This window comes from Rhinopithecus roxellana, chromosome 14 (assembly GCF_007565055.1).
Source record: "Rhinopithecus roxellana isolate Shanxi Qingling chromosome 14, ASM756505v1, whole genome shotgun sequence".
Lineage (NCBI taxonomy): Eukaryota > Metazoa > Chordata > Mammalia > Primates > Cercopithecidae > Rhinopithecus > Rhinopithecus roxellana.
In genome coordinates, this window is record NC_044562.1 from 77,757,690 (window position 1) to 77,784,518 (window position 26,829).

Below are 26,829 nucleotides of genomic sequence, written 5' to 3' on the forward strand. Positions count from 1 at the left end.
AAGCTGGCACCATCCAGATCCATAAACTGGCTCATCTGGTCTTATAGCCCCAACCCAGAAACTGACTCAGTGCCAGAGGACAGCTTCAACTCCCTATGATTTCATCTCTGACCTCACCAATCAGAACTCCCGATTCACTTGCCCCCTACCTACCAAAGTATCCTTCAAAACTCCAATCCTTGAATACTTGAGGAGACTGATTTGAGTAATAATAAAACCCTGGTCTCCTCACAGCCAGAATTGTGCGAATTACTCTTTCTCTATTGTAATTCCCATCTTGATCAACTGGTTCTGTCTAGGCAATGGGCAAAGTGAACCCACTGGGTGGTTATACCACCCAATGTGGTTTGATACAACTTATAAAAAAGTCTGAAAGCATGGTATCAGTAAAAAGATTTGCCTCATTTGTCAACTAAATTTACTCTTAGATAAAGATACAGACTCCAAAGAATCCCATAACCATCTAGATTTTGGCAATAAATGAAAACTGAAGAATTTCCTCCTGTTCTTAGTAAGTGCTCACTATTTGCATCCTGAAGCCTCAGAAGTGCTCATATTTATTATCTTCTTGACAAAGCCTCTTCAGAAGAATTTTATTGCTATTAAGTGATGTATCTATCCCTTAAGAAGAAGGAAAAAACCCTACAGCACCACTGATCTCAAACATCTTTAGAGTACTGAGTAGAAAGCAAGACACATTGAAAACTGGCTCTGTGCGGTGCTGCTCCATGTGTTGAAGCTGACAGAGTTAAGGACATGCTATCCCCAAATATGGGACTTTGGCATTTAAACAGCAGAGGCAAGAAGGCCACTCTCACCTTCCCACAACTCTTCTCTGAAGCAGGCCAGAATACCTAGGAAGGTCACTCTCTGCTATTTTCCCTCTCTCCTCCCCTGAAGACCCTCAGGTGACAGATGTCCTGACCTGAGGTAAGGAATACCCAGAGGTAAGGAATGCCATATAGGGACACCAAGAAAAATCTGAGCAAACAGACCTTGCTAAGCAAATCCCAGTTTATTACCACTAAATCATACCCTTTTGTTTTTCAGTCATAATTCCGCACAACTGACCATAAAAACACACAGATTTCCCTGTTCCTTTGGGTCTTCATATCTGATGGCTCTCATGTCATCTAAAACTTAAATAAATTTTTATGCTTTTCTCTCGTTAATCTGTTTTTTGTTAGAAGAGGTCTCAGCCATAAACCTTTTGATGGGCGAGGAAACAATATTACTTTTCCCCCACACTTGTAGAGCCCAGCTTTCTCCAGGGCCACGTCTGTAATTTTCCCTTGGATAAGTCAGATAGTAACTGGAGTTGGTTTTGTTTCATTTTTGATTGCTATTCTTGCACTTCATATTTTTGATGCCTTAATGATTAGAATTTTCAACTCATTTTCTAAGTGAAAACAAATCTTTAGTCATTTTCATCAGACCCATACACATTATTATTTTAATGATGTAAATATATGCCACACACTAGAAGGCACACTTTTCATGTGGGCAGGGTCTGAGCCATGGTAGACAGTACAGGGAAAGAGGCAACACTGTACTGGTACTGTGGGTATAGAAGGCAGAGGATATGCCTTAGTCCAACAGTCAAAAATCAAACAGAGGAAAGGAGAGGAATGTGGGTTGACAGAAAATATGACATGGGGTTCTTTAATGTTTCTGTGTCATAATCCCTTTTAAAACTGGTAGAAGTCAGTGACTCCAAAAAAAACCACATAGACAATCCATCTTCATTATCTAAGGATTTGTCTACTTGCTAAAATTTATTTGTAACCCAAAGTCAATACCTGCAATGCTTTCATAGTCATTCACAGAAATGCTCAGTCCCCTGATGCACACATTTCCAGCTGAGGTCAAAGATTATAAACAGGTGTCCTTTTGAGGTTTGTTTAAGTACCACTTTTTTTTTTTTTTTTTTTTGTATTTTTGTAGTTTTCCAATGGTAATTTTGCTGTTTAAAATGCTGCCCGCCCCCTTCCCCAACCGAGGGTGGGTGTGGTGGCTCACACCTGCAAACCCAGCACTCTGGGAGGCCAAGACAGAAGGATCACTTTAGGCCAGGAGTTCGAGACCAGCACGAACAACAGAGCAAAACCTCATCTCTACCAAAAAAAATTGTTTTTAATTAGCCTGGTATGGTGCCCACCTATAGTCCTAGCTATTCTGGAGGCTGAGGTGGAAGGATCCTCGAAGCCAGAAATTCAAGGTTACAGTGAGCTATCATCATGCCACTACACTCCAGCCTGGACAACAGAGTGAGACCTTGTCTAAAAAAAAAAAAAAAAAATGGGCCAGGTGTGGTGGCGAGTGCCTGTAATCCAGCACTTGGGGAGGCCCAGATGGGCAGATCACCTGAGGTTGGGAGTTCGAGACCAGTCTGACCAATATGGCAAAACCCCATCTCTACTAAAAATAAAAAATTAGCTGGGCATGGTAGTGCACGCCTGTAATTCCAGCTACTTGGGAGGCTGAGGCAGGAGAATTGCTTGAACGCAGGAGGCAGAGGTTGCGGTGAGCCAAGATCGTGCCACTGCACTCCAGCCTGGGCAACAAGAGCGAAACTCTGTCTCAAAAAAAAAAAAAAAAAAAAGTATCCCAAGTGTGGTGCTGTCTAGTGTTTCTAAGCACAAGAAGGTTGTGATATGCCTCATGGAGAAAATACTTATTGTTCAGGCATGTGTTACAGTGCTGTTGATTGTGAGTTCAGTGACACAAATGCTGCAATTGACATACTGTTTTATATTTTAAAATACTGACTATAGGCCGGGCGCAGTGGCTCAAGCCTGGAATCCCAGCACTTTGGGAGGCCGAGGCGGGCGGATCACGAGGTCAGAGGATCGAGACTATCCTGGCTAACACGGTGAAACCCCATCTCTACTAAAAAATACAAAAAAAACTAGCCGGACGACGTGGCGGGCGCCTGTAGTCCCAGCTACTCCGGAGGCTGAGGCAGGAGAATGGCGGGAACCCGGGAGGCGGAGCTTGCAGTGAGCCGAGATCGCGTCACTGCACTCTAGCCTGGGCGACAGAGCGAGACTCCATCTCAAAAAAAAAAAAAAAAAATACTGACTATAATTATTTAGAGAAACGTATATTAAACAAGGTGTCTTTTAAGAGAAACATGTGTAAAATGAGGTTACGCACTGATCACTTCACAAAAATATTGTGGCCTAAGTATGGACCCTGTATTTCCTCCTAGAAGCAATGGTTCAGTATTTGCTGATTCAGAGTTTGCAGCAACTTTAGAGAGCACAACTTTCACCAAGAATGAGAACCAACGGTATTAAATACAGATAGAATTTTACATGCACTATTAAGAGGCCCTCAGAACCACTGAAATTCATGTGTAAATCTCTTCTAGAGGCCCAGACAGTTCTAATGTCTTGCCATGAAGCAGCAAAGCTGAAATGTAGGGCATTACAATGAATTATAATAGCAATATTAGTGTAAAAATTATTGTTAACAACAAATGATTTGAGTTCCTACTCTGTGCAAGTAAGTCTTTTATTCTCAAGCAAAGTAAGTATAAATATGTATATCTGTATCAAGTTTGGAATACTATTCAACAGTATTAATGTGTGGCCAAATTGTTTGTTCTTTATTAAATAAATTTTCAGTGTAAACCAACAGCTAAGAAAACTCAGAAATGTGACCAGCTTTCACTCCAGCACCTTCAAGATAATTGTGTTTCCGCGTTAGCACTTACAGGGACTATTAACCAAGCAGTCCTTAAGACTCTTGTTAAACTTTAGCTGGAAGAATAGAACAGTTAACGACATATTTTACAGCCTGGATATTTTTTAACCCTTCTAATAACCCCTTTGCACAGATGAGTGTACAACTCATTTTTCAGGGGGCAAAGCAGAACAATAGGAAACACTGCAGTTTCTTTCCTCCCTGATTCCACTTGGTCCACTAGCTTGCTGGTAGTTTCAGAGAAATGCTTTATCTTTTCTTAGACAGACTATTTTCAGGTAGCATTGTTCTTAAGTGCTCTTTCTGATAATCAGGATTGTAAGGATTCCACGATGTTTCCAATTTCCTAACCCTTGACTTCCTAAATGCCTTTGATCTCTCTACTAGACTACCCAGGCAGAGGGCTGCATGAAGGGAACTAATGCTGCCCACTCTAAGATTACACCTGGGTCAAGAGTACCTGAAAGTCCATACCATGTTTGGTGCAAATCTGTTACTTACCTTGGCTTTCCCAGCACTGAAATGTGGAGGCAAAGATCTTGAGGCCACTGTTATCCTAGCTCTTGTCTGGGCCAAATTACCTAAGAAAGAGACCACAAGGAACATAAATTAAGGAAAAGTTAAGGAATAGGATCACAAGTAATTTTTCCCTTTGTATCCTTGTATTTTTCTGAATTTTCAAAATAATCTGCTTCGAATTTTTAAAATTTGGAAAATTTTGAAACTTTGATGATATAAATTATAAATTATAATAATTATTTAAAAGTTTAAAATAATTTGTAAGCGGCCAGGTGCGGTGGCTCATGCCTGTAATCCCAGCACTTTGGGAGCCTGAGGTGGGCAGATCACGAGGTCAGGAGATCGAGACCATCCTGGTTAACACAGTGAAACCCCATCTCTACTAAAAATACAAAAAAAAAATTAGCTGGGCATGGTGGCGGGCGCCTGTAGTCCCAGCTACTTGGGAGGCTGAGTCAGGAGAATGGCATGAACTCGGGAGGTGGAGCTTGCAGTGAGTGGAGATCGCACCACTGCACTCCAGCCTGGGTGACAGAGCAAGACTCCATCTCAAAATAAAAAAAAAAAAAATTGTAAGTAACTTGTAAATAAATTCAATTTATATTAGTTTTTTTTTTTTTTTGAGACGGAGTCTCGCTCTGCCACCCAGGCTGGAGTGCAGTGGCCAGATCTCAGCTCACTGCAAGCTCCGTCTCCCGGGCTTACGCCATTCTCCTGCCTCAGCCTCCGGAGTAGCTGGGACTACAGGCGCCCGCCACCTCGCCTGGCTAGTTTTTTGTATTTTTTTAGTAGAGACGGGGTTTCACCATGTTAGCCAGGATGGTCTCGATCTCCTGACCTCGTGATCCGCCCGCCTCGGCCTCCCAAAGTGCTGGGATTACAGGCTTGAGCCACCGCGCCCGGCCTTATATTAGTTTTATAAGCAAAAAGAAAGAAAAGTATTAAATTCACTGAACAAATTAGAAATAAAAGGAAATTACCTCAACATAATAATGGCCATTTATGAAAATCCCACAGTGAAATGTCGTTGGCATTTGAACCAGAGCAACTCCATCTTGAATAGGGGCTGGGTAAAATAGGGCTGAGACCTACTGGGCTGCATTCCCAGGAGGTCAGGCATTCTTAGTCACAGGATGAGGTAGGAGGTTGGCACAAAATACAGATCATAAAGACCTTGCTGATAAAACAGGTTGCAGTTAAAAAAAGAAAAAGCTGGCCAAATCTCACTAAAACCAAGATGGCAATAAAAGTGACCTCTGGTCATCCTAGTTGTTCATTATATGCTAATTATAATGTATTAGCATGCTAAAAGACACTCCTATCATCTCCATGACAACAAATGCATGGCAACATCAGGAAGTTACCCTACATGGTCTAAAAGGGGGAGGACCCCTCAGTTCCAGGAATTGCCCACCCTTTTTCCAGAAAACTCATGACAAATCTACCCCTTATTGAGCATATAATCAAGAAATAACCATAAAAATGGGCAACCAGCAGCCCACGGGGCTGCTCTGCCTATGGAGCAGCCATTATTTTATTCCTTTATTTCCTAATCAACTTGCTTTCACTTTACTCTACGAACTCATCGCGAATTCTTTCTGGTGCAAGATCCAGGAACCCTCTCTTGGGATCTGGATTGGGACCTCTTTCTGTTGACATAACATCAAACAGTGAAAAATTGAAAGCTTTTTCCACACCATCAAAAACAAGACAAGGATTCACACACTCACCACTTCTATTCAATATATTATAGTACTGGAAGTCTTAGCTGGGGCGACTAGGTAAGGAAAAGAAATAAAAGGCATCCACATCAGAAAGGAAGAAGTAAAATTAATCTCTGTTCACGATCTTATATGTAGAAAACCCTAAAGATTCCACATTAAAAGAAGTGTTAGAGCTAATAAATGTTAGAACTAACTTTAGCAATAATGCTTATACAAAACCAATGCCCAGGCCAGATGTGGTGGCTCACGCCTGTAATCCCAGCACTTTGGATCACTGGGTCAGGAGCTCGAGACCAGCCTGGCCAATATGGTGAAACCTCGTCTCTACTAAAAATACAAAAATTAGCCAGGCTTGGCGGTACACGCCTGTAATCCCAGCTACTCAGGAGCCTGAAGCAGGAGAATCGCTTGAACCCGGGTGGCGGAGATTGCCGTGGGCCGAGATCATGCCACTGCACTCCAGCCTGGGACAGAGCGAGATTCCGTCTCAAAAAACAACAGCAACAACAACAACAACAAAAAAAACAAAGCAAAACAAAACAAACAAACAAAAAAAAACACCCAAAAATCGGTTGTTTTTGTTTTTGTTTTCAGACAAAGTCTCATTCTGTCCCCCTGGCTGAAGTGCAGTGGTGTGATCTCAGCTCACTGCAACCTCCACCTTCCAGGTTCAAGTGATTCTCACACCTCAGCCTCCCGAGTAGCTGGGATTACAGGCACCCACCACCAAGCCTGGCTAATTCAGTTGCATTTTTATACACTAAAAATGAACTATTCAAAAAAGAAATTAAAGAAATAATTCCATTTAAAATAGCATCAAAACACAATAGGAATAAATTTAATCAAGGAGGCAAAAGACTTTTACACCAAAAACTACAAAACATTGCTGGAAGAAATGAAAGAAGGCACAAATAAACTGATGCACATCACTGTTCATGGGTTGGAAGACTTAATATTGTTAAAATGTTCATACTACCCCAAGCGTTCTACAGATTCAGTGTAATGCTTATTAAGTCCCAGTGGCATCTGTTGCAGATAGCAAAAATATCCTAAAATCCATATAGAAATACAAAGGACCCAGAAAATCCAAAACAACAGGGAGAAAAAGAATAAAGCTAGAGGATTCACATTTCCTGAATTCAAAACATATTACCAAGCGACAGTAATCAAAACATATGGTACTGAAATAAACACAGACAAACCAATTAAATAAAATAGAGTGCCTAGAAATAAACACACAGAGATGCGTGATCAAATGATCTTTGATAAAATCACCAAGACTATGCAATGGGGTAAAATAATCTCTTTAACAAACGGTTTTAGGGAAAGTGAATATCCACATGCAAAAGAATAAAATTTAACTGTTACCTTACACCATACACAAAAATCAAATCAAAATGGATTGAAGATTAAAATGTAAGAACTGAATCAATAGCCAGGTGTGGTGGTTCACGCCTGCCATCCCAGCACTTTGGGAGGACAAGGCGGGTGGATCACAAGGTCAGGAGATCAAGACTATCATGGTTAACATGGTGAAACTCCGTCTCTGCTAAAAATACAAAAAATTAGCTGGGCGTGGTAGTGGGCACCTGTGGTCCCAGCTACTCAGGAGGCTGAGGCAGGAGAATGGCATGAACCCAGGAAGGGGAGCTTGCGGTGAGCTGGGATCGCACCACTGCACTCCAGCCTGGGTGACAGAGCTAGACTCCATCTCAACAAACAAACAAACAAAAAAAACTGAAACTATAAAACTCCTAGAAGAAAACATAGGAGAAAAGTTTCATAACATTAGTCTTGGCAACAATTTTTTTTTGCTATGAAACCAACACATAAGCTATAAAAGCAAATATAGACAATGAGACTACACAAAACTAAAACTTCTACGCAACCAAGGAAACAATCAATGGATTGTAGGGATAACCTATGGAATAGGAGAAATTATTTTCAAACCATATAGCTAATAAAGGATTAACATGCAAAATATATAAGGAACTCCTACAACTCAATAGTAAAAAGCCAAAAATAAATTAATAAATAAATAAATAAATAAATAAATACGAATTTGATTACACATATCTCCAAAGAAGGCATACAAATGGCTAACAGGTATATGAAGAGATACTCAGTATCACTAAACATTAGGGAAATGAAAATCAAAACTATAATGAGATGAAATATTACCTCATTCCAATGACAATGGTCATCATCAAAGAAACAGAAACAAGTGCTGAAGAGGATATAGAGAAATTAGAACCCTCTGCACTATTGGTGGGATCATAAAATGGTGCAGCTGCTATGGAAAATGCAGCATAAAGGTTCCTCAAAAAATTAAAAATAGATCTACCATATGGTACAGCAATCCCTCTTCTGAGTATTTACGTAAAAAAAGAATTGAAAACAAGATCTCCAAGAGATAATTGCACTTCTGTGTTCATTGCCCCATTATTTACAAGGGCCAAGAAGTGTAAACAAACTAACGACAGGTAAATGGACAAAGAACATTTGGTATATACATACAATTGAATACCCAGCCTTAAAAAAAGAAAAAAAGGAAATCCTGCCATACGCTACCACATGGATGAACCTGGAGAACATTAGGCTAAGTGAAAGAAGCCAGTCACAGGAACACAATACTGCACAATTCCACTTACATGAGGTATCTAAAGTAGTCAAACTCACAAAAGCAGAGAGTAGAATGGTAGTTGTCAGTGGCTGGGGGCACGAGGAGGTGGGAGCTGCTATTCAACGGGTATTGAGTTTTAGTCGCATAATATGAAAAAATTCTAGAGATCTGCTGTACAAAAATGTGCACATATTTGATACTATATTATATACTTAAAAAGAGAGATTTCATGTTATACATATTTTTTACTGTAAGAAAAAGTCTCCAACGGAGACACTGCTAATCACTGAAAGAGATGAATATGGAAGAAAAAAGGTGCTGAAGGAAGTTTTCCCGAGAAAGAAGTTAGACAATAGAGCACACCATTGTGAAGGTTGAGTACACAGACACGGATCCTTCAGAGGAGGAAAAATATCTTTTTCTCTACCCATTCTAGGTTCATGGTTGAGGCCCTTTTAACGAAGAACAGATTGCTAAGTGAAAAGTATAAAAACTTACTTAATGTAAGTTTTAGGTGACACGTGAGCCTTTATAAGGAAATAAAAAGGAGAGCAGTAAAGAAATATGACAGGAAAAAGTATCATCTAATGGTAAGAAAATGATGACACTTAGTAAGGCCTATTCGTTCAGATTCTTCTCTGTGTCCTTGTGTCTGCAGAGATAAGTATCCTTCTTTTCTGTGAGTATAGGAAGAGCAGCTCCTACACGAGAGTCTCACAGCCTGCTTTAGGGGAAGGTCAGAAAAATCCCTCATAGATTTTATGACCTGCTTCAAGGGACAAGGGGGTGGGGGCTAAGAGTGACATTCCTGCGCCTACCATTTTCTCAAATTCCTTTAGCTTAAATTATTCAGTAGGTCAAGAAGCCATATTTTGGGATAGTGAGCCCTGAACCCCATCAATCCCTCCGCACATAAGGAGAAACCTGGCCACCCCGAGTGAGTCAGTGGGGCAGGGAATGGGAGACAGCAGCCTCTGAGTCCAGCGAAGTTTTGCAGGGCTTTGCATTTGTCAGGAGCGTGACCTTGAACAAGTTGACTTCTCAAAGCCTCAGTTTCCTAGTCCATAACAAGAAAACATTACCACCTGTTTTCCTCCCATAAGAGTTATTATGTGGACTCAGCAAGACAACTCACAAAAATACTGTCAACACAGGACTAGAGCAGGGCAACTATTCATTTCACATTAGGTGTATTTTATTATTATTTGCTGTGAACTGTTCACAAAGGTATCAAAGGAGAGAGCAAGAAAAGACCAGGAAAAATGGCCGGGAGTGGTGGCTCATGCCAGTAATCTCAGCACTTTGGGAGGCTGAGTCCAGCGAATCACCTGAGGTCAGGAGTTCAAGACTAGCCTGGCCAACATGGAGAAACCCGTCTCTACTAAAAATACAAAATTAGCAGGGTGTGACGGCACATGCCTGTAATCCCAGCTACTTGGGAGGCTGAGGCAGGAGAATCCCTTGAACTCAGGGGGCGGAGGTTGCAGTGAACCGAGATCGCCCCATTGCACTCCAGCCTGGGCAATAAGAGTGAAACTCTGTCTCAAAGAAAAGAAAAGACCAGGAAATCTCACCAAATCTCTGTGTGATCACTGGCTAGTCAAAAAAAACTATGAAAGGTGAGAAAAAATGATAGGACAACTCTTGGCCACTCAGATTCCTCCCACTTTTTACCTTTGAAGATCCACCCTTCACCACTTCTCTAATTCCTCTTCCCCCAAACCAAGTGTGTGAAGAGATTTGTTTGCATTTTTACCTACAGTGTCATTTGATTCTGTAGCAAAATAAAAAGTTGTTAATGAAAGGAAGTGCTGCAATTTGTGCATATGCAAGACGCTCAAGATTTCAAAGTTTCAGCAAGTCTAGCACAAAGATGTCCAAATGTTTTCTCTGGCGATATCTTCAGAGGCTAAACTGTGATTAATAGCCCAGAAAGAACCCTTTGAAGCAGGATTGGTGACATCAAAGTCGTAATCCAGGGGTGGCAGGAGCTTTATAATGAGTGGGAAGCATTTTAACACATTTCAAAGGATTTACAGCATGAATAAACAATAGACCTCAGCAGATGCGCCACACACACCTTTCAGAAACATAACCTATACAAAGTTTCCATTTTAATTTAAATGTAAATACAGTGTTCACACTTCTTTCAAATGTTAAGCATCCTCAGTGCCTCACCCCCTAGACAGCCTCTTCCCAGCTAAGCATCGCTCATTGCCCCAGAACACCCTCCTGTGCTTCTCAAAACTGCAACTACCAACATGTGTCCTGTGTTGGAAGGAGAAAACGGAAGTCAGAGACATCTAATGGAATTTATATCCTATGCGGGAACTGTGTTAAGAGAGAATCTGAATTGGAGATTACAAAGATCTCACACAATTTCCCTGCTTCCAACTTAAAGGAAAAGACACGGCCGGGCGCGGTGGCTCAAGCCTGTAATCCCAGCACTTTGGGAGGCCGAGACGGGCGGATCACGAGGTCAGGAGATCGAGACCATCCTGGCTAACACGGTGAAACCCCGTCTCTACTAAAAAGACAAAAAAAACTAGCCGGGCGAGGTGGCGGCGCCTGTAGTCCCAGCTACTCGGGAGGCTGAGGCAGGAGAATGGCGTGAACCCGGGAGGCGGAGCTTGCAGTGAGCTGAGATCTGGCCACTGCACTCCAGTCTGGGTGACAGAGCGAGACTCCGTCTCAAAAAAAAAAAAAAAAAAAAAAAATAAAGGAAAAGACACAAGTGGTCTGAAGACAGAGCTGGAACTTTTAAAAGATGGCAATTTTCCACCTGCTTCAGAGGATTTTCCTTGCTTGGAAAGTACCCAGAACCCAGGGTTTCATCTGTAGTCATCTTTTACTAACTGCCCCAAAGGACAGGTTGTTGTTTTAAATAATCAAACAGAATTCAGTCTCCCTCTGCTGCACCCTCTGGGTTTATAGGACTTGTTGCAGGGTTTCATTGGTTGTTGGTGGTGGGCATTTGTTTGAGAAATTTTCCGATTTTAATTTTCTCTCCAAACACAAGAAATAGGCTAATAAACTAAGAAATGATTGCAAAGCAATGCTGAAATGTAAAAAGCTATTTGTGTCAAATAGCTACAAATATAAGGAGCTGTAAATAAAAAATCAGATGCTTCAGTTCATCTGTTTGAAGATTAAGTTTCATCTCAGTAGACCTGAGAACTGAAACCATGTACCCCACATTCAGCTTAGATACTGAGAACCGAAACCACATCTTACTGTCTACAATACAATGACTTTGTGTAATTCCTGTCTCCATTAGCATGACTTTCTTTTTTCAGGAGTCTCCAAGCCCAGGCAAATGGTTAGATTGCTCATTACAGAAACTTCCTGAAAGACTCATCAGCTCTTCCATGGAAAGGATCAACCTGACAGTTCATTCCCTATGGTTCCTATAATCTCTCCTTTCAAAGTCCTCCCCTTGCTGTTTCCACCAGCACTGGACTGCTGCACTGTGATACTTACCCAATCCTAATCAAAGGCCCTCACTTTGAAAGACCTTCCTAAAAATAAACGATCTCTCAACAAACTCTGGCCTTGACTTCCCTTCTCCAAGACATTGCCAAAACTTTGAGACGTGGTGGGGAGCAATAAACTCCACTTTGTCCTATCAGTGAGTTGTGCTAGTAATGTTTGGGAGCAAGCTTGAGACAGACCTACGCTAGTGCAATACTTGCAGTAATTAACATGTTCCAGTTTCAGTTTATAACACTGTAGCTAACAACATGCAAGGAGTTAAATTCAGTACATAGTTGTATACAAACATACTATAAAAAATACTATAGTAGCTAAGTGCAGTGGCTTTCACCTGTAATCCCAGAATCTGGGGAGGCCAAGTGGAAAGATTGCCTAAGCCCAGGAGTTTCAGACCAGCCTGGCCAACACAGTGAGACCCCATCGCTACAAAAAGTTTTAAAAATTAGCTGGGCGTAGTGACACACCTGTGGTCCCAGCTATTCAGGAGGCTGAAGTGGTAGGATCAGTTTGTTAGATATGAGTTCTAAATTTCTTTTCAAAGAATTAATATGTCAGGATGTTCAGTTCTTTGCCTTCTAAACTTCCTTGTAAAGCAACTTTTTTGATTACCTCCTCCATCCTGATTCATTCTGATCACCTGCTCCACCCTAACTCATTCCAATTACCTGCTACCTGCTCTGCCCTGACTCCCGCCAAAGCATTCACCCCGTCATTCTCTTTAAATCAGCCAATTGGAATTAGTTTAGCCTGGGGGGTCTAACCCTAGCCAATATGGGAACGACACAGCCATAGGGGCCACATGCCTCAGGGATAAGAACCCCTTCCCCTCCCTTGTCCAAGTATGTGCTCACCATTGTTCCATCTGTAAGGGCGCACCCTTCTGTACAGAACTACCTTGACTTGCTGATAATTAAAAAGCAATTTTATATTTGAGTGCTATTCCTTTTGCAGCACCGAAACCTTATATATAACAAGTTGAGCTCGGGAGGTTGAGGCGGCAGTGAGCCACAATCACACCACTGTACTCTAGCCTGGGCAACAGAGCAAGTCCCCATCTCAAAAAAACACAAACCTATAGTATTTTGTATGCTACAAAAACTTAGTTCATCTTTACATAACCATCTCTCCTAAATTTAAAACAAGGATTTATTTTAGATGTGATAAATTGAAGTAACTTAAGATAGCCACAAAATATGACACAGCTGTAGGAAGCCAAGAAAAGGAGATCATGTGTGATGTTAAATTTCGTTCTGCAGTTTTTACTCTCTCCCTTAGCATTTATCTACAGCTTTCAGGTTAATATCAATAAATGGGCAGAGCAGGATGGGAAAGTTCCCAGCCCACTTGGACGTGAGCTAAAGTCTTATGAAAACAACATGGATAATTTATATACAGTCACGTGCTGTGCTGCTTAATGACAGGGATATATTCTAAGAAAAGAGTCATAGGGAATTTTGTCATTATGTGAACAGCATAGAGTGCACTTAAAAAACCTAGATGGTATAGCCTCTGCACACTGTGAAAGTTACAGACACAGGATGAAATCACTTTTGTCAGACCCAGACAAGATAGGGCTGGGAAGGCCTGAAAAAGAGGAGACTCATGCTTACTTGTCTGAGATAAGAACTGTTTCCGAGGACTATCTAAAAACCCCACAAAAAACCCTTTTGCATCCTTCATGCATCTCCTGCTTTGATAAGGTTTATCACTAGGCATTCTATAGGACTGCAGTAATTCAGTGAAGATGTTCTCAGAAAAACACTTGCCCAGTAACAGTATCTCCACCAATGAACTGACAACTCTGGCGTTGAACCTCTGGAACCAATGAACTCTATTTCTAAGCAGCTTATGTAAATCTCTTTTTGCTAATGAAAGCTCCCCTTACCCTTCCCTCACTGAATGCACTGGTGCCTTGCCATTTTATGCTATGCCAGATTATAATCCTTAGTTTTATTCCTAAGTAAACCCAGGATATTTATAGATAAATTTCTCTGTGTATTTTTTTTTGTTTTGGTTGACATACCTGGGCCATATGGTATAGCCTATTTCTCCTAGGCTAAAAACCCATATAGCATGTTGCTGTATGGAATACTATAGGCAGTTATAACACAATGGAAATTATCTGTGTATCTAAACATAGAAAAGGTACAGTAAAAATATGGTATAAAATGTAGAAAAACCAGTACACCTATATAGGGCACATAACATGAACGAGACTTGCAGGACTGGAAGTTGCTCTGGGTGAGTCAGTGAATGAATGATGTGTGAATGGGAAGGCCTAGGACATTACTGTACACTAATGTAGACTTTATAAATACTGCACACTTAGGCTACACTAAATTTATACAAAATATTTCTTTTTCTTCAATAATAAATTAACCACTTACCATAACTTTTTTACTTCACAAGCTTTAAAATTTTTAAAAACTTTTTGACTCTTTTCAAATAACACTTAGCTTACAACACAAACACACTGTAAGATGTACAAAAATATTTTCTTTATATCTTAATTCTATAAACCTTTTTAAATTTTTAAGATGTTTTATTTATTTTTTAATTAAAAACAAAGACACTAACACACATACCAGCCGAGGCCTACACAGGGTCAGGATCATCAATATCACTGTCTTCTACCTCCACGCATCTTATCCCACTGTAAGGTCTATGGGGCAGTAACACACAGGGATTTGCCATCTCCTAGAATCACAATGGTTTCTTCTAGAATACCTCCTAAAGAACCTGCCTGAGGCAGTTTTACAGTTAACTTACAAAAAAAATAAGTAGGAGTACGTGCTAAAGTAATAACTTAAAAGCCTACTATAGCATATACATAAACCAGTAACATAGTTGTTTATTATCATTATTCAGTACTATGTACCGCACATAACCGTATCTGCTATATTTTATACAACTGGCAAAGTGGTAGGCTGGTTGTATCAGCATCACCACAAACACCTGAGTAATGCATTGTGAAGGCTAGGACATCACTAGGCAATAGGAATTTTTCAGTTCCATTGTAACCTTATGGGACCACAGTTGTATATGTAGTCTGTCATTGACTGAAATGCCATTATGTGATGCATGGCTGTATATAGAAGGGATTGTAGTTTTGTGGAGGGAAGGAATCAAGAGTAAAAAAGAGACGAGACTGTCCTCCCATCTGTTTTATTGAAGAAAGGTATTGCACAGGTAACAAATTCACTCTTTTCTGAATATACAATTTTATCGTGCATGTGGGAAATTCAAAGCCCCAAAGAAACCCCATCCCTATTCCTGTATTGACTTTTAGTTGGCAGTTGTCTGACATTTTAAGGAATTTCTGCATAATTAACACCTTTACACTATTTGCTTGAAGAAAGCCAAACCAATGTTTTCACTGACTTTTTTTTTTTTAGAACGTAAACTACAGCTTTAAAGATTTGTGATCCAGAGATCTCAAATTGTAGAGCTAGGGAAAAAATAGTAACTCCTTCCTCTCTCCTTAAGCTTTAAAACTCAAACAGGATGTCAGTCCAGCAAACACCTATACTGAATCCCAGACTGTTTCAAGGAGCTAACAAGGCTTCTCTTTCCTAACACAGTCAATAGTGGAGTTACTCTGTTTTCTGCACTTTATTGCCACATTGGCAGAAGGTCTCTTTTAACGACAAGAATTTCCTCTTAGAGCCAGATGAAGAAAGCGCTTTCCATATTTTCTTGGTGGAGTTCGCTTGAAAATAACATGGCTGCCACATGGCCTGATGTGGGTTCAAAAAAGTACAAGAGCCTATACTACTGACATCTACCGAATATCTACCCAAGAAGACTTGACCCATTTAAAGATAAAATAAGATAAAAGCCATATACACATGTCTGTCAGCACCCATGTGGTGAGGTGTAGAACGGCTTATTCCCGTCTCAGAACAATCAGGGATAGTTGTGGGCAAAATCACAATTTAGGCAAAGGATGTATTCAAATTCCCCACATCCCTTTTCACTTCTCTATTTCCACTTCTGAAGGTGCAACATGGCTTTACTGCTGTCTCCTCCCTATCCCAATATCCAATTCCCCCTACTTCATTGTCTCACCCTTGAACTTTTCAATGCAACACACACCTCCTCCATATTCCCATCAAATCTCCTTTTGTCTTTGTTCCAAACCTTCAGGTTACTATTCGTTTGACACTTAATCCAGGTGTAATTTGTTAATAGACAAATTAATGCATTAATTCACTCAGGTGAGATATTTACATGGTATAAAAAGCTATCTAGGTCAGGCGCAGTGGCTCATGCTTGTAATCCCAGCACTTTGGGAGGCTGAAGTGGGCGGATCATGAGGTCAGGAGTTCAAGACCAGCCTGGCCAATACAGTGAAACCCCGTCTCTACTAAAAATACAAAAATAACCTGGGCAGGTATTATAAGCGCACCTGTAATACCAGTTACTCAGGAGGCTGAAATCGCTTGAACCCAGGAGGCGGAGATTGCAGTAAGCCGAGATCGTGCCATTGTCACTCCTGGGTGACAGAGCTAGACTTCGTCTCAAAAAAAAAAAAAAAAAAAGCTATCTAGAAAGAAAAATTTTTATGGAATGAATCTATTGATGGGAATGTTGAAAACCTGTAGATGATCTAGTGTCCAGGTAAGGGGGACAGTTTTAAAATAGGGGGCCTTTCGTTTAATGATGCTCAAGTTATTCACACTTTGAAATAATACAGTAAAGCCCTTCTATGGGTCTTATAAAGATGAATAGAATGCAGTTAGTATATATGAGGGATTCTTTCTAGTACCCCTGAGTATACCAAAATGTACACAGTCAGCCCTGAAGGACCCACATATATGAAAAGTTGGCCCTCCATTTATGTGGTTTTGCATCCAACCAATACTGTATTTTTTATCTGCATTTGGTTGGAAAAAAAAAAAAAACCTGTGCATAAGTAGACCTGCACAGTTCAAATCAACATTGTTCAAGAGCCAACTATGCAGTTCTTTAAGGAGAAGACAGCCCAGAGAAGCTCTTGGGGGGAAGGGGAAAGGCTGATATGTAAACAATTCATTGTGATTTAAACCGGTGAGTGCTAGAATAAATCTCTGAATAAAGTGACACGAGGGGACAGCATACTAAGTTTTCATGAGAAAATAAGGAAAACAAACAACGAAGAGTACGCAATGAATGAACTAGATTTTGAAAGCTTAACATGAGTTTGACAGGAAATGGAAGGTATTGTATCTGGAAGACACGCGCAAGACAGATACAGAATGTAAACCTGAGGGTTCCAGAGAGCTTGAAAGGCTTATTTTAAAATTACACATTTAATAATAGCATTAAAACATTTATTATTTTACCCTTGCAAACATAAAAACAAGTTACTCACCACTCCCTTCCAGTAAAAATACTACCTATGGGGACAGTTTTGGGGAGAAGAAAATATGGGTAAGAAGGCTTTGCTAAGGTATCATAAGTCACTGGTGGGACTGTGAACAGAAGTCTGTTCTGCTCTTCAGGTGGCCTTCAGGTAGAATGCCCCTTCATCTGTGTGGCCAAAGGTGGATGGTTTGGATACGAGCTACTAGGGGACTCATTCCAGTTAGTATAGTACTGATACGGCCAAAGTCTTAAATCTCTCTCTTTTTTTTTTTTTTTTTTTTTTTTTGAGACGGAGTCTGGCTCTGTTGCCCAGACGGATCTCAGCTCACTGCAAGCTCCGCCTCCCGGGCTTACGCCATTCTCCTGCCTCAGCCTCCCGAGTAGCTAGGACTACAGGTACCCGCCTCGTCGCCCGGCTAGTTTTTTTGTATTTTTTTTAGTAGAGACGGGGTTTCAACGTGTTAGCCAGGATGGTCTCGATCTCCTGACCTCGTGATCCGCCCGTCTCGGCCTCCCAAAGTGCTGGGATTACAGGCTTGAGCCACCGCGCCTGGCCTTAAGTAAAATCTCATATGGGTCAGGTAGTTACTTATAGAGAAGTTACATTCCACAGTCTTAGAATCCTAAATAAAATGCTCAGGCAGGAGCGAATAAACTAATTACTTCAAATTAAAAAATCCCTCCCTAGAAGATTTGCACAACATACCTTATCGATTGATGGCAGGTCAGTCATATAATTTCCCACAACACCTATGCTTCCTTGTGTTTTTAAGCCTGAGAAAGTTACACAGGGCTTCAGCAAACAAGACGCTGTTAACTTCCCATTGTGCAGGAGTATGATTCAGTGCTTGGAACTATAACTGCTTTTTCTGAGTTTCCCTCTTTAGCATGGAAGCAATGAAAAGGACACTGGAAAGTGAGAAACGAGGATTCCTATCCCAAACGTGCCACTGACTTAAGGAGATCACGTCTACTCTTTATGACCCACTTGTATTATATGTCAAATGAGGAGGTTGAGAAGATCAGTGGTTCTGCACATGTGTGTCATGGCATTCCGTCATGGTGCCCATAATGAACACGCTTTGTGGCTACGTAGCTCCACCTAGATCAATGCCAGGCATGTGGTGTAGACAGGGGTGGACTGTTCTCTGAAAGGGAACTACAACAAACAGTGTGTCATGTCAACCTGGCGCCAAAATAAAAGATTGTGTGACATCTGTGGCCAGGACATGTGTGAGCTTTACCTAAGCTATAAATCAGAGAGCTAATCAAGGAAGTAAACAGTATTGTTCAAAAACCAACAACATGCTAAACAACAAGCAAACAAGTAAGTGCAATAACTAGATGCAAGTTGGAGTAAAAAAAATTAAGCAGTGTTAGGCTTCGATCCAGCTCTGAAATTTTATTTATAGGTGTGAAATATATCCTAAAAGACCCCTGAAGTGGGGGAAATAAGAAAGAACAAAATAAAGATGATAAAACTAAAATCTGCAAAATGTATTATTTCTTAGCAGTTCAGTAGGCAACAGAAGTGGGTGGTGATGATAGCCTGGCTTAGATAAATGGAGGAAGCTTAGATAGTGGTTTTACAGAGGTCTGGATATTTAATTTGCCAGTGTTCTCTTCATAGCTAACGCAGGCAACCAGCAACGGCTCTGTTGCTATGATCTCTTCAGCTATTCCTCCTTCTTTACTTTGCTATTGTGGCTCAAGTGAGCTTATTCAGTTCTCTGATGTTTTAGTATCATTCTTGTTTCTTAGCACATGAGAGAGGAGACAGAGGTATGGTTTTTTTGCTCCCTTTCTGCAATGTTTTTAAGATTAATGAATTCGAGGTGTTCATTTTTCAACATCTTTATAGCATCTATTCTTCTAGTAAAAGATGATGCTTCTGTTTGCATATTGGCAAATACCAGCCATTTTGAAAAACTGGGTGCTAATGTGAAGGCAATAATCACTTACATGAGTTTTGTTTTTCTATTGGGTCTCTGAAAGTACTCAAGGTTAGCTTTTGATATACAGGTATCCAAGTCTAATTTTCACATTTACCAGTTATTTTTGCTATATTTTAAAGAATGACTATTCCATGTCACTAGCTCTTTTATATAAGGACCTAGTATAAACATCCATGTGTATGTGTACATCCTTGGGAAAAACTGTAGCAACTTGAGAATCCAGAAAATAAGGAGAGGCATACTGAAACAGGTTGTATTCTACAGGAAACCAAACTTGCAATGTGCCCAATTGGCCAGCATCACTCATATCTAAGCTACATTGTTATAATGTTTCTGTACACCCATGCACACACATTTCTCATAGATATATGTATAACCCATTCATAAAATGCCAGTGCCCAGAAACACTTCTTCCATTGAACCTTATATGTTTCATGGTGTTGAAGAATGAAGTTAATATAACTTATATTCTTAAGCACAGGCATTGTTTTTTGGAGACCTTGGCTTTATAGAACTGTAATACTGTATTATCCAAAACAACTGATTTCAAAAAAACTTTCTAAATTAAAGTATTATCTGACAGACTTGTGATGCAATTACTGATTTTTATTTTTTGAAAGAGGGAAACCTAATGAGAATAAAGGCCAGCAAAGATTATTTATCTGATGAAGGAAATCTACAAGCATCACAACTCTACACTAATTCTAGAGGTTGTAGCTAGTCAGTACAATTGTGTCTGAGTCCTTTAAAATCGATGCAAACATGCTATCTTATATTAGTATTAATCTTTAGAAATGATTTGGCTTCTTATAAAGGTTACAACCTCTTTGAAGCCAGTTACTAAGTATCTATTTCTACTCCCATTCATTAATTCAAAAAATATTTCTTCAACAACTGCTGTAAGACTTGCAAAGAGCCCTTTGCCTAAGCCTTCACATAGACAATAAAGAAAAGAAAAAGTTACAATGAACTAGAAGAACATTTTAGAGTGTTTCCATCCTTGCCGCCTAGAGACAGATTATATCTACTGCCTCTTGGCAAACATCAGTATCACAGGTTCTTCTTTCAATCACCCAAGAACACTTACGGCTCATTATCCTGAGGAGGTGAGCAACTGACTGTGAACCATTTTGCAGGGCTAGTGTAGCACCATGGATAAATGATAAAACTGAATGAAGGCCGGGCGCAATGGCTCATGCCTCTAATCCCAGCACTTTGGGAAGCCAAGGCAGGCTGATCACCTGAGGTCGGGAGTTTGAGGCCAGCCTGACCAACGTGGAGAAACCCTGTCTCTACTAAAAATATAAAAAAATTAGGAGGGTGTGCTGGTGCATGCCTGTAATCCCAGCTACTCGGGAGGCTAAGGCAGGAGAATCACTTGAACCTGGGAAGCGGAGGTTGCAATGAGCCAAGATCACACCATTGCACTCCGGCCTGGGCAACAAGAGCAAAACTCCATCTCAACAAAACAAAACAAACAAAACCAACAAACAAAAACAAACCTGAATGAAATAGATTTATGGTTTAAATATTTCTAGAGAAAGTCTCATCAAAGGCAAAGATGTTAATTAATGATGCAATGCTGAAAGCTATCCATGAATCTAACACTGTCTATGACTCCCCATTCTAAGCTGCATGAAGGCAAATACTAAGTCTATTGTATTTAGCACCTCATACTTAGTGCTTAGTACAATATACCTAGCATATAGTAAGCATTCAATAATTATTTGTGAGTGAATGAGTGAAGGAATGGTGTGGCACTGAATATTTTTTAAAATTTTTAAATTGAACATGACATCCAAAGCCCTCTAAAAGGAGACACTAGCTTACCCTACTTCCCTCCACATACCATGAACTCTTTACTGGTCTCTGGCCGTCACAAGATCTTTTCATATTTCAGACTCTTTGCTCAAGCGGTTTGCTGCCTGGATTGCAGAGGTGCAGTCAGTGGTTAAGAATGCCTGTATTGGAGCTGGGCGCGGTGGCTCACTCCTGTAATCCCAGCACTTTCGGAAGCTGAGGTGGGTGGATCACGAGGTCAGGAGTTGGAGACCAGCCTGGCCAACATGGTGAAACTCTGTCTCTACTAAAAGTACAAAAACTAGCTGGGCGTGGAGGTGTGTGCCTATAATCCCAGATACTCGGGAGGCTGAGGCAGGAAAGTTGCTTGAACCCAGGAGGCAGAGGTTGCAGTGAGCTGAGATTGCACCACTATACTCCAGCCTGGGTGACAGGGCGAGACTCCATCTCAAAAAAAAAAAAAAGAATGCCTGTATCGGCTGGGCGCAGTGGCTCACGCCTGTAATGCCAAAACTTTGGGAAGCTGAGGTGGGTGGATCACAAGGTTAGGAGTTCGAGACCAGCCTGCCCAACATGGTGAAACCCTGTCTCTACTAAAAATACAAAAATTAGCCGGGTGTGGTGGTGCTCACCTGTAATCCCAGCTACTCAGGAGGCTGAGGCAGGAGAATCACTTGACCCCAGGAGGCAGAGGTTGCAGTGAGCTGAGATCACGCCATTGCACTCCAGCCTGGGCAACAGAGTGAGACTCCAACTCCAAAAAAGAGAATGCCTGTATCAAAATATCTTATGTACGCTATAAATATATATACCCACTAAGTACCTACAAAACTTAAACATAAGAATTAAGGCCGGGCGCGGTGGCTCAAGCCTGTAATCCCAGCACTTTGGGAGGCCGAGACGGGCGGATCACGAGGTCAGGAGTTCGAGACAATCCTGGCTAACACGGTGAAACCCCATCTCTACTAAAAAATACAAAAAGTTAGCCGGGTGAGGTGGCGGGCGCCTGTAGTCCCAGCTACTCGGGAGGCTGAGGCAGGAGAATGGTGTAAACCCGGGAGGCGGAGCTTGCAGTGAGCTGTGATCCAGCCACTGCGCTTCAGTCCGGGTGACAGAGCGAGACTCTGTCTAAAAAAAAAAAAAAAAAAAAAAAAGAATTAAAAACAATTAAAAGAAAAAAGGATGTATGTTCTGGGGTCAAGCCACTGGGGATTTGTCTCAGCTCTGTCACATACTTGTTAGGAGAGCTTGGGTGACTTTACTTGCCTTCTTAGTACCTGGGTTTCATCCACCACAGAGGGCTGGATGAATGTTTACTGAGCGTGAGGAATAAAGTGTTTCTGTTAAATTTATAGTTAACAGAGTTTAGGCCAGGCGTGGTGGCTCATACATGTAATCCCAGCACTTTGGGAGGCCAAGGCGGGCAGATCATGAGGTCAGGAGTTCAAGACCAGCCTCACCAACATAGTGAAACCCCGTCTCTACTAAAAGTACAAAAATTAGCCGGGTGTGGAGGCGCGTGTCTGTAGTCCCAGCTACTCAGGAGTCTGAGGCAGGAGAATCGCTTGAACCCGGGAGGCAGAGGCTGTGGTGAGCCGCGATTGAGCCACTGCACTCCAGCCTGGGCAACAAGAGTGAGACTCCATCTCAAAAAAAATTTAAAAATTTATAGTTAACAGAGTTTTCAACAGCGAGTGGAGATGCAGATGTTGATGGTGCAGAGAATTTGATTGGAGCCACATGGAACTTTTAGAGGTGCTAGTTAGCCAAGGAATTTTAGTTCCAGCTAAATCAGTTGGCTCAGCTAAGTAATGATCTCTTCAGCATATGTACATATGTATTTTATTTTTATTAATAATTGACACAATAATTATACAAATTTATGGAATTCAGCATATATTTTGAAATTTATAAAACTGCTATTAATTAGGAGTTTTGGTTAATCAGAGTTTTACAGACCATCCAATTTTCTACTGCCTAAAGCCTTCTTAAATGTTGAATTGGATGACTAGGAAAAAAGTAAATAAATTGAATAATATAAGGTTTGGAGGTTTATTTTATTCTTTCTTTTATATCTTCTTTTTAAGAGATGAGGTCTTACTCTGTCACCCAGGCTAGAGTGCAGTGGCACAATCATGGATCACTGCCATCTCGAACTCCTGGGCTCAAGCAATCCTCCCACCTCAGCCTCCTGAGTAGCTGTGATTATAGGCATGAGCCCCAGCATCCCCTGGTTATCTTAAGGTAAACACAGAAATCTCAAACTCTCAACAAAAGACAGAGGAAGAAAAAAAGAGGATAAAGAAGTGTTATCTACTGCTTTATTGTTAAAAAAAAAATCAGAGATTAAGAAAATAAATGGGGAAATCTATTTACTTTTGTCTCATATTTATCACTCTGCTCCAGATCAAAATTTATTTAACAATACTTAAACACTAACTTTTTTGAGGGTGTACAATGTGGTAGATACTGTGCTAAGTGTTTTTAAATGAATTACTTAATACAATAACCCTGTGAGCCATGTCTCCAGTCCACAAAGAAAGAAAACTGAGGCCGAGTGTTCAAGTCTGTTGCCCAAGGTCATAGCACTAAGTAGTAACCCTCAGAGAACCTATCAAGATGCTCCCATTACACAATGTAGTCATTTCAGGAATTTTGATCTTATTCAAGGAAGACCACTGAGTAGCTGACAGGATTGCTGCCTGGCCAAACTGATTTTAGAGGGTGTCTGGATTTTTGGCTATTCACACACCAAACTAGGTCAACTGAACAGTGATTCCCACTGATTACCAGGCAATCACTATTGTTATGGAGAAGCCAAACCGAATCATCTGGAAAACAGTTGATTTGATTTTTGTATAACTTGAAGTCCCTTGCGAAATGCAAAGAATGGAACCACTCTACTAAATTCAAACCTTAATAAAATCTTAGCCGTCTTCCCTTGCAACCTCCAGCTCTTAAGTTCAGTTAAGCAACATTTAATTTAGTTTACTGATGACTCACATGTGCAAGCCAGTAAAGTTCACAATTGGTACTCCACACAGCTGTGGTTTACAGCTTCTCTTTGCACACAACACATTGGCACCAAAGCAAAATGATTAACTTTATATGCTTCTAACATATGGATCAGACTGTTAGAAGGCGGTCTTGTGTTCTAAAAAGAAAAATACAGTTTCTATTAACATGACCTAAATTCCTGGGGAAAAATGTGAAGTTTTAATCCATTTTTAAGCAGAGAGATAATTATAATGGCTTTGTTTCTAATTTATTTGATTTAAAGTGCCAGGAGGTATCTGTTACTAAGGTAGGGAAATGACCTGAAAGCCCCGTTATAAAAATATTTTAGAGTGGGATGACTTAATAAACTATAAATGGCTTTGAGACCTTTTCTCCAGCATGAGCTATTGAAATATGAAATAAATATGGAAAAAGTAAAGAATCTTTCATCTCAAATGGGAACATTTTTCTATTCTCTGAATGAGAAGGATGCTGGCAGAGAGAAGCAGAATTTCTTTTTCTTGTATTCTGACCATTTGAAAAATCAAAGCTGCTATGTTTGCTATACTTAGCAGGATAATTAAAGAAAAAAAACAAAATAGCTCTAAATTGAACTTCCACTTAAAATATACATTCACTGTACTATTCAGGACCTATGAAAGAACTATTAAAATGTGTTGGGGGAAGATGGTGAATCTGATTCACAACAGACACTAATTTTCCCAAGATTAGAGTCATTATCATAACTCATTATTTAAAGTTTATTTTAGTTTTTCTTTTTTTTTTTTTTTTTTTTTGAGATGGAGTCTTGCTCTTTTGCCCAGGCTGGAGTGCGATCTCGGCTCACTGCAACCTCTGCCTCCCAGGTTCAAGCGATTCTCCTGCCTCAGCCTCCCGAGTAGCTGTGACCACAGGCACGCACCAACGTGCCCAGCTAATTTCTGTATTCTTGGTAGAGACAGGGTTTCACCATGCTGACCAGGCTGGTCTCAAACTCTTGACCTTGTGATTCACCCACTTCAGCCTCCCAAAGTGCTGGGATTAATAGGCATGAGCCACCGTGCCTGGCCTAATTTTTCTTTTTCAAAGACACAGTAGCAACAGGGCCTTAGAGCCAGGAAGGCAAGAGGAACTTTTGGAAATGGATTTAAGATCCACACTGGAAGGATGTCCTGGAAAAGGAAGACTCAGGGAGATCATCTGATCAGCATTGCCTTAGCAGGTCCCACATGATTCTTGACCCTCAAGGTGCTTCTCACAAAAAGGATCTCACTGATTTTGGATGTCTGGTACACGGGAGCCATCTCTTGGTATTTCCGCAGTAAAGATACCTATTGGATATTCGTAATCTATATTTCCCACACTTTCTGGTCATGGAAATCTTACTCAGCTCACACCTTTTCACACCACACAAATGTGGTGTTTCAAGAAAAACATTCTGGAAAACATTGCTCAATACTGGTAATATGGAACACCTCTCTCTCCAAAAAGAACCAAGGAAACTGCTAAAAAGCTTTTGCTATGGGCCTGGTGTGGTGGCTCACGCCTATGATCCCAGCACTTTGGGATGCCAAGGCAGGCAGATCACGAGGTCAAGAGACCAAGACCATCCTGGCCTACATGGTGAAACCCCATCTCTACTAAAAATACAAAAATTAGCTGGGTGTGGTGGCGCACGCCTGTAGTCCCAGCTACCCAGGAGGCTGAGGCAGGAGAACCACTTGAACCCGGAGGCAGAGGCTGCAGTGGGCTGAGAGCACACCACTGCACTCTCGCCTGGAGACAGAGCAAGATTCTGTCTCAACAACAACAAAAAAAGCTTTTGCTGAAACTCTGAAAATCTGGGAACAATAATGTCTCTTACACACTGGGAGATAATCTGAAGTCAAGTCTGCACACAAGAAAACAAATATTTTATGAAGAAGCCAATCTGCAGAATTTATTTTGTCCTTTCCCACCTCACTTTATTTTCTTTGGGAGGATCAACAAGAAGGGCTCATTGACATTTCTGAATTTCTCTTCGAGAGCAGGAATGAGGCACTTCTGTGGCCAATGCAGTGATTCTGTGCGGTCATGCTGCTCAATATGGTGGCTACTGCACATATGAAGTGTGGCTGAACTAGGCTGGGCGCAGTGGCTCATGCCTGTAATCCCAGCACTGTGGGAGGCCGAAGCAGGTGGATCACCTGAGGTCTGGAGTTCAAGACTAGACTGGCCAACATGGTGAAACCCCATCTCTACTAAAAACACAAAAAATTAGCCAGGCGTGGTGGCAGGCACCTGTAATCTCAGCTACTTGGGAGGCTGAGGCAGGAGAATCACTAGAACCCAGGGAGCAGAGGTTGCAGTGAGACGAGATCATGCCATTGCACTCCAGCCTGGGCAACAAGAGTGAAACCCTATCTCAAAGAAAAAAAAGGAAAAAGAAAAAAATAAAGAAATATGGCTGGTCTAAATTGAAATGTGCCAGAGATATAAAATACACATCAGATTTTGAAGACTTAGTACAAAAAAATGTAAACTATTTCCATAACTTTTATATTGGTTACATGTTGAATAATACTTTTGATATGTAAGTTGAAGATCTATTACTGAAATTAATTTCAATGACTTGTTATTTATTACTTTTAAAATGTGGCTAATTAAAACAATGTGACTGCTGGGC

At 40.8% G+C, this 26,829-nt stretch overlaps 1 protein-coding gene across 1 annotated transcript in view; it reads right to left on the minus strand.

The window, feature by feature from the left end:
* MYO3B (myosin IIIB) overlaps window positions 1–26,829 on the minus strand; it is a 502,779-nt gene that overhangs the window by 218,950 nt on the left and 257,000 nt on the right. The window contains exon 23 of the mRNA XM_010377618.2: window positions 4,210–4,289. Within this exon, the coding sequence (XP_010375920.2) occupies window positions 4,210–4,289 (80 nt within the window). The remainder of the gene's footprint in view (window positions 1–4,209; window positions 4,290–26,829) is intronic.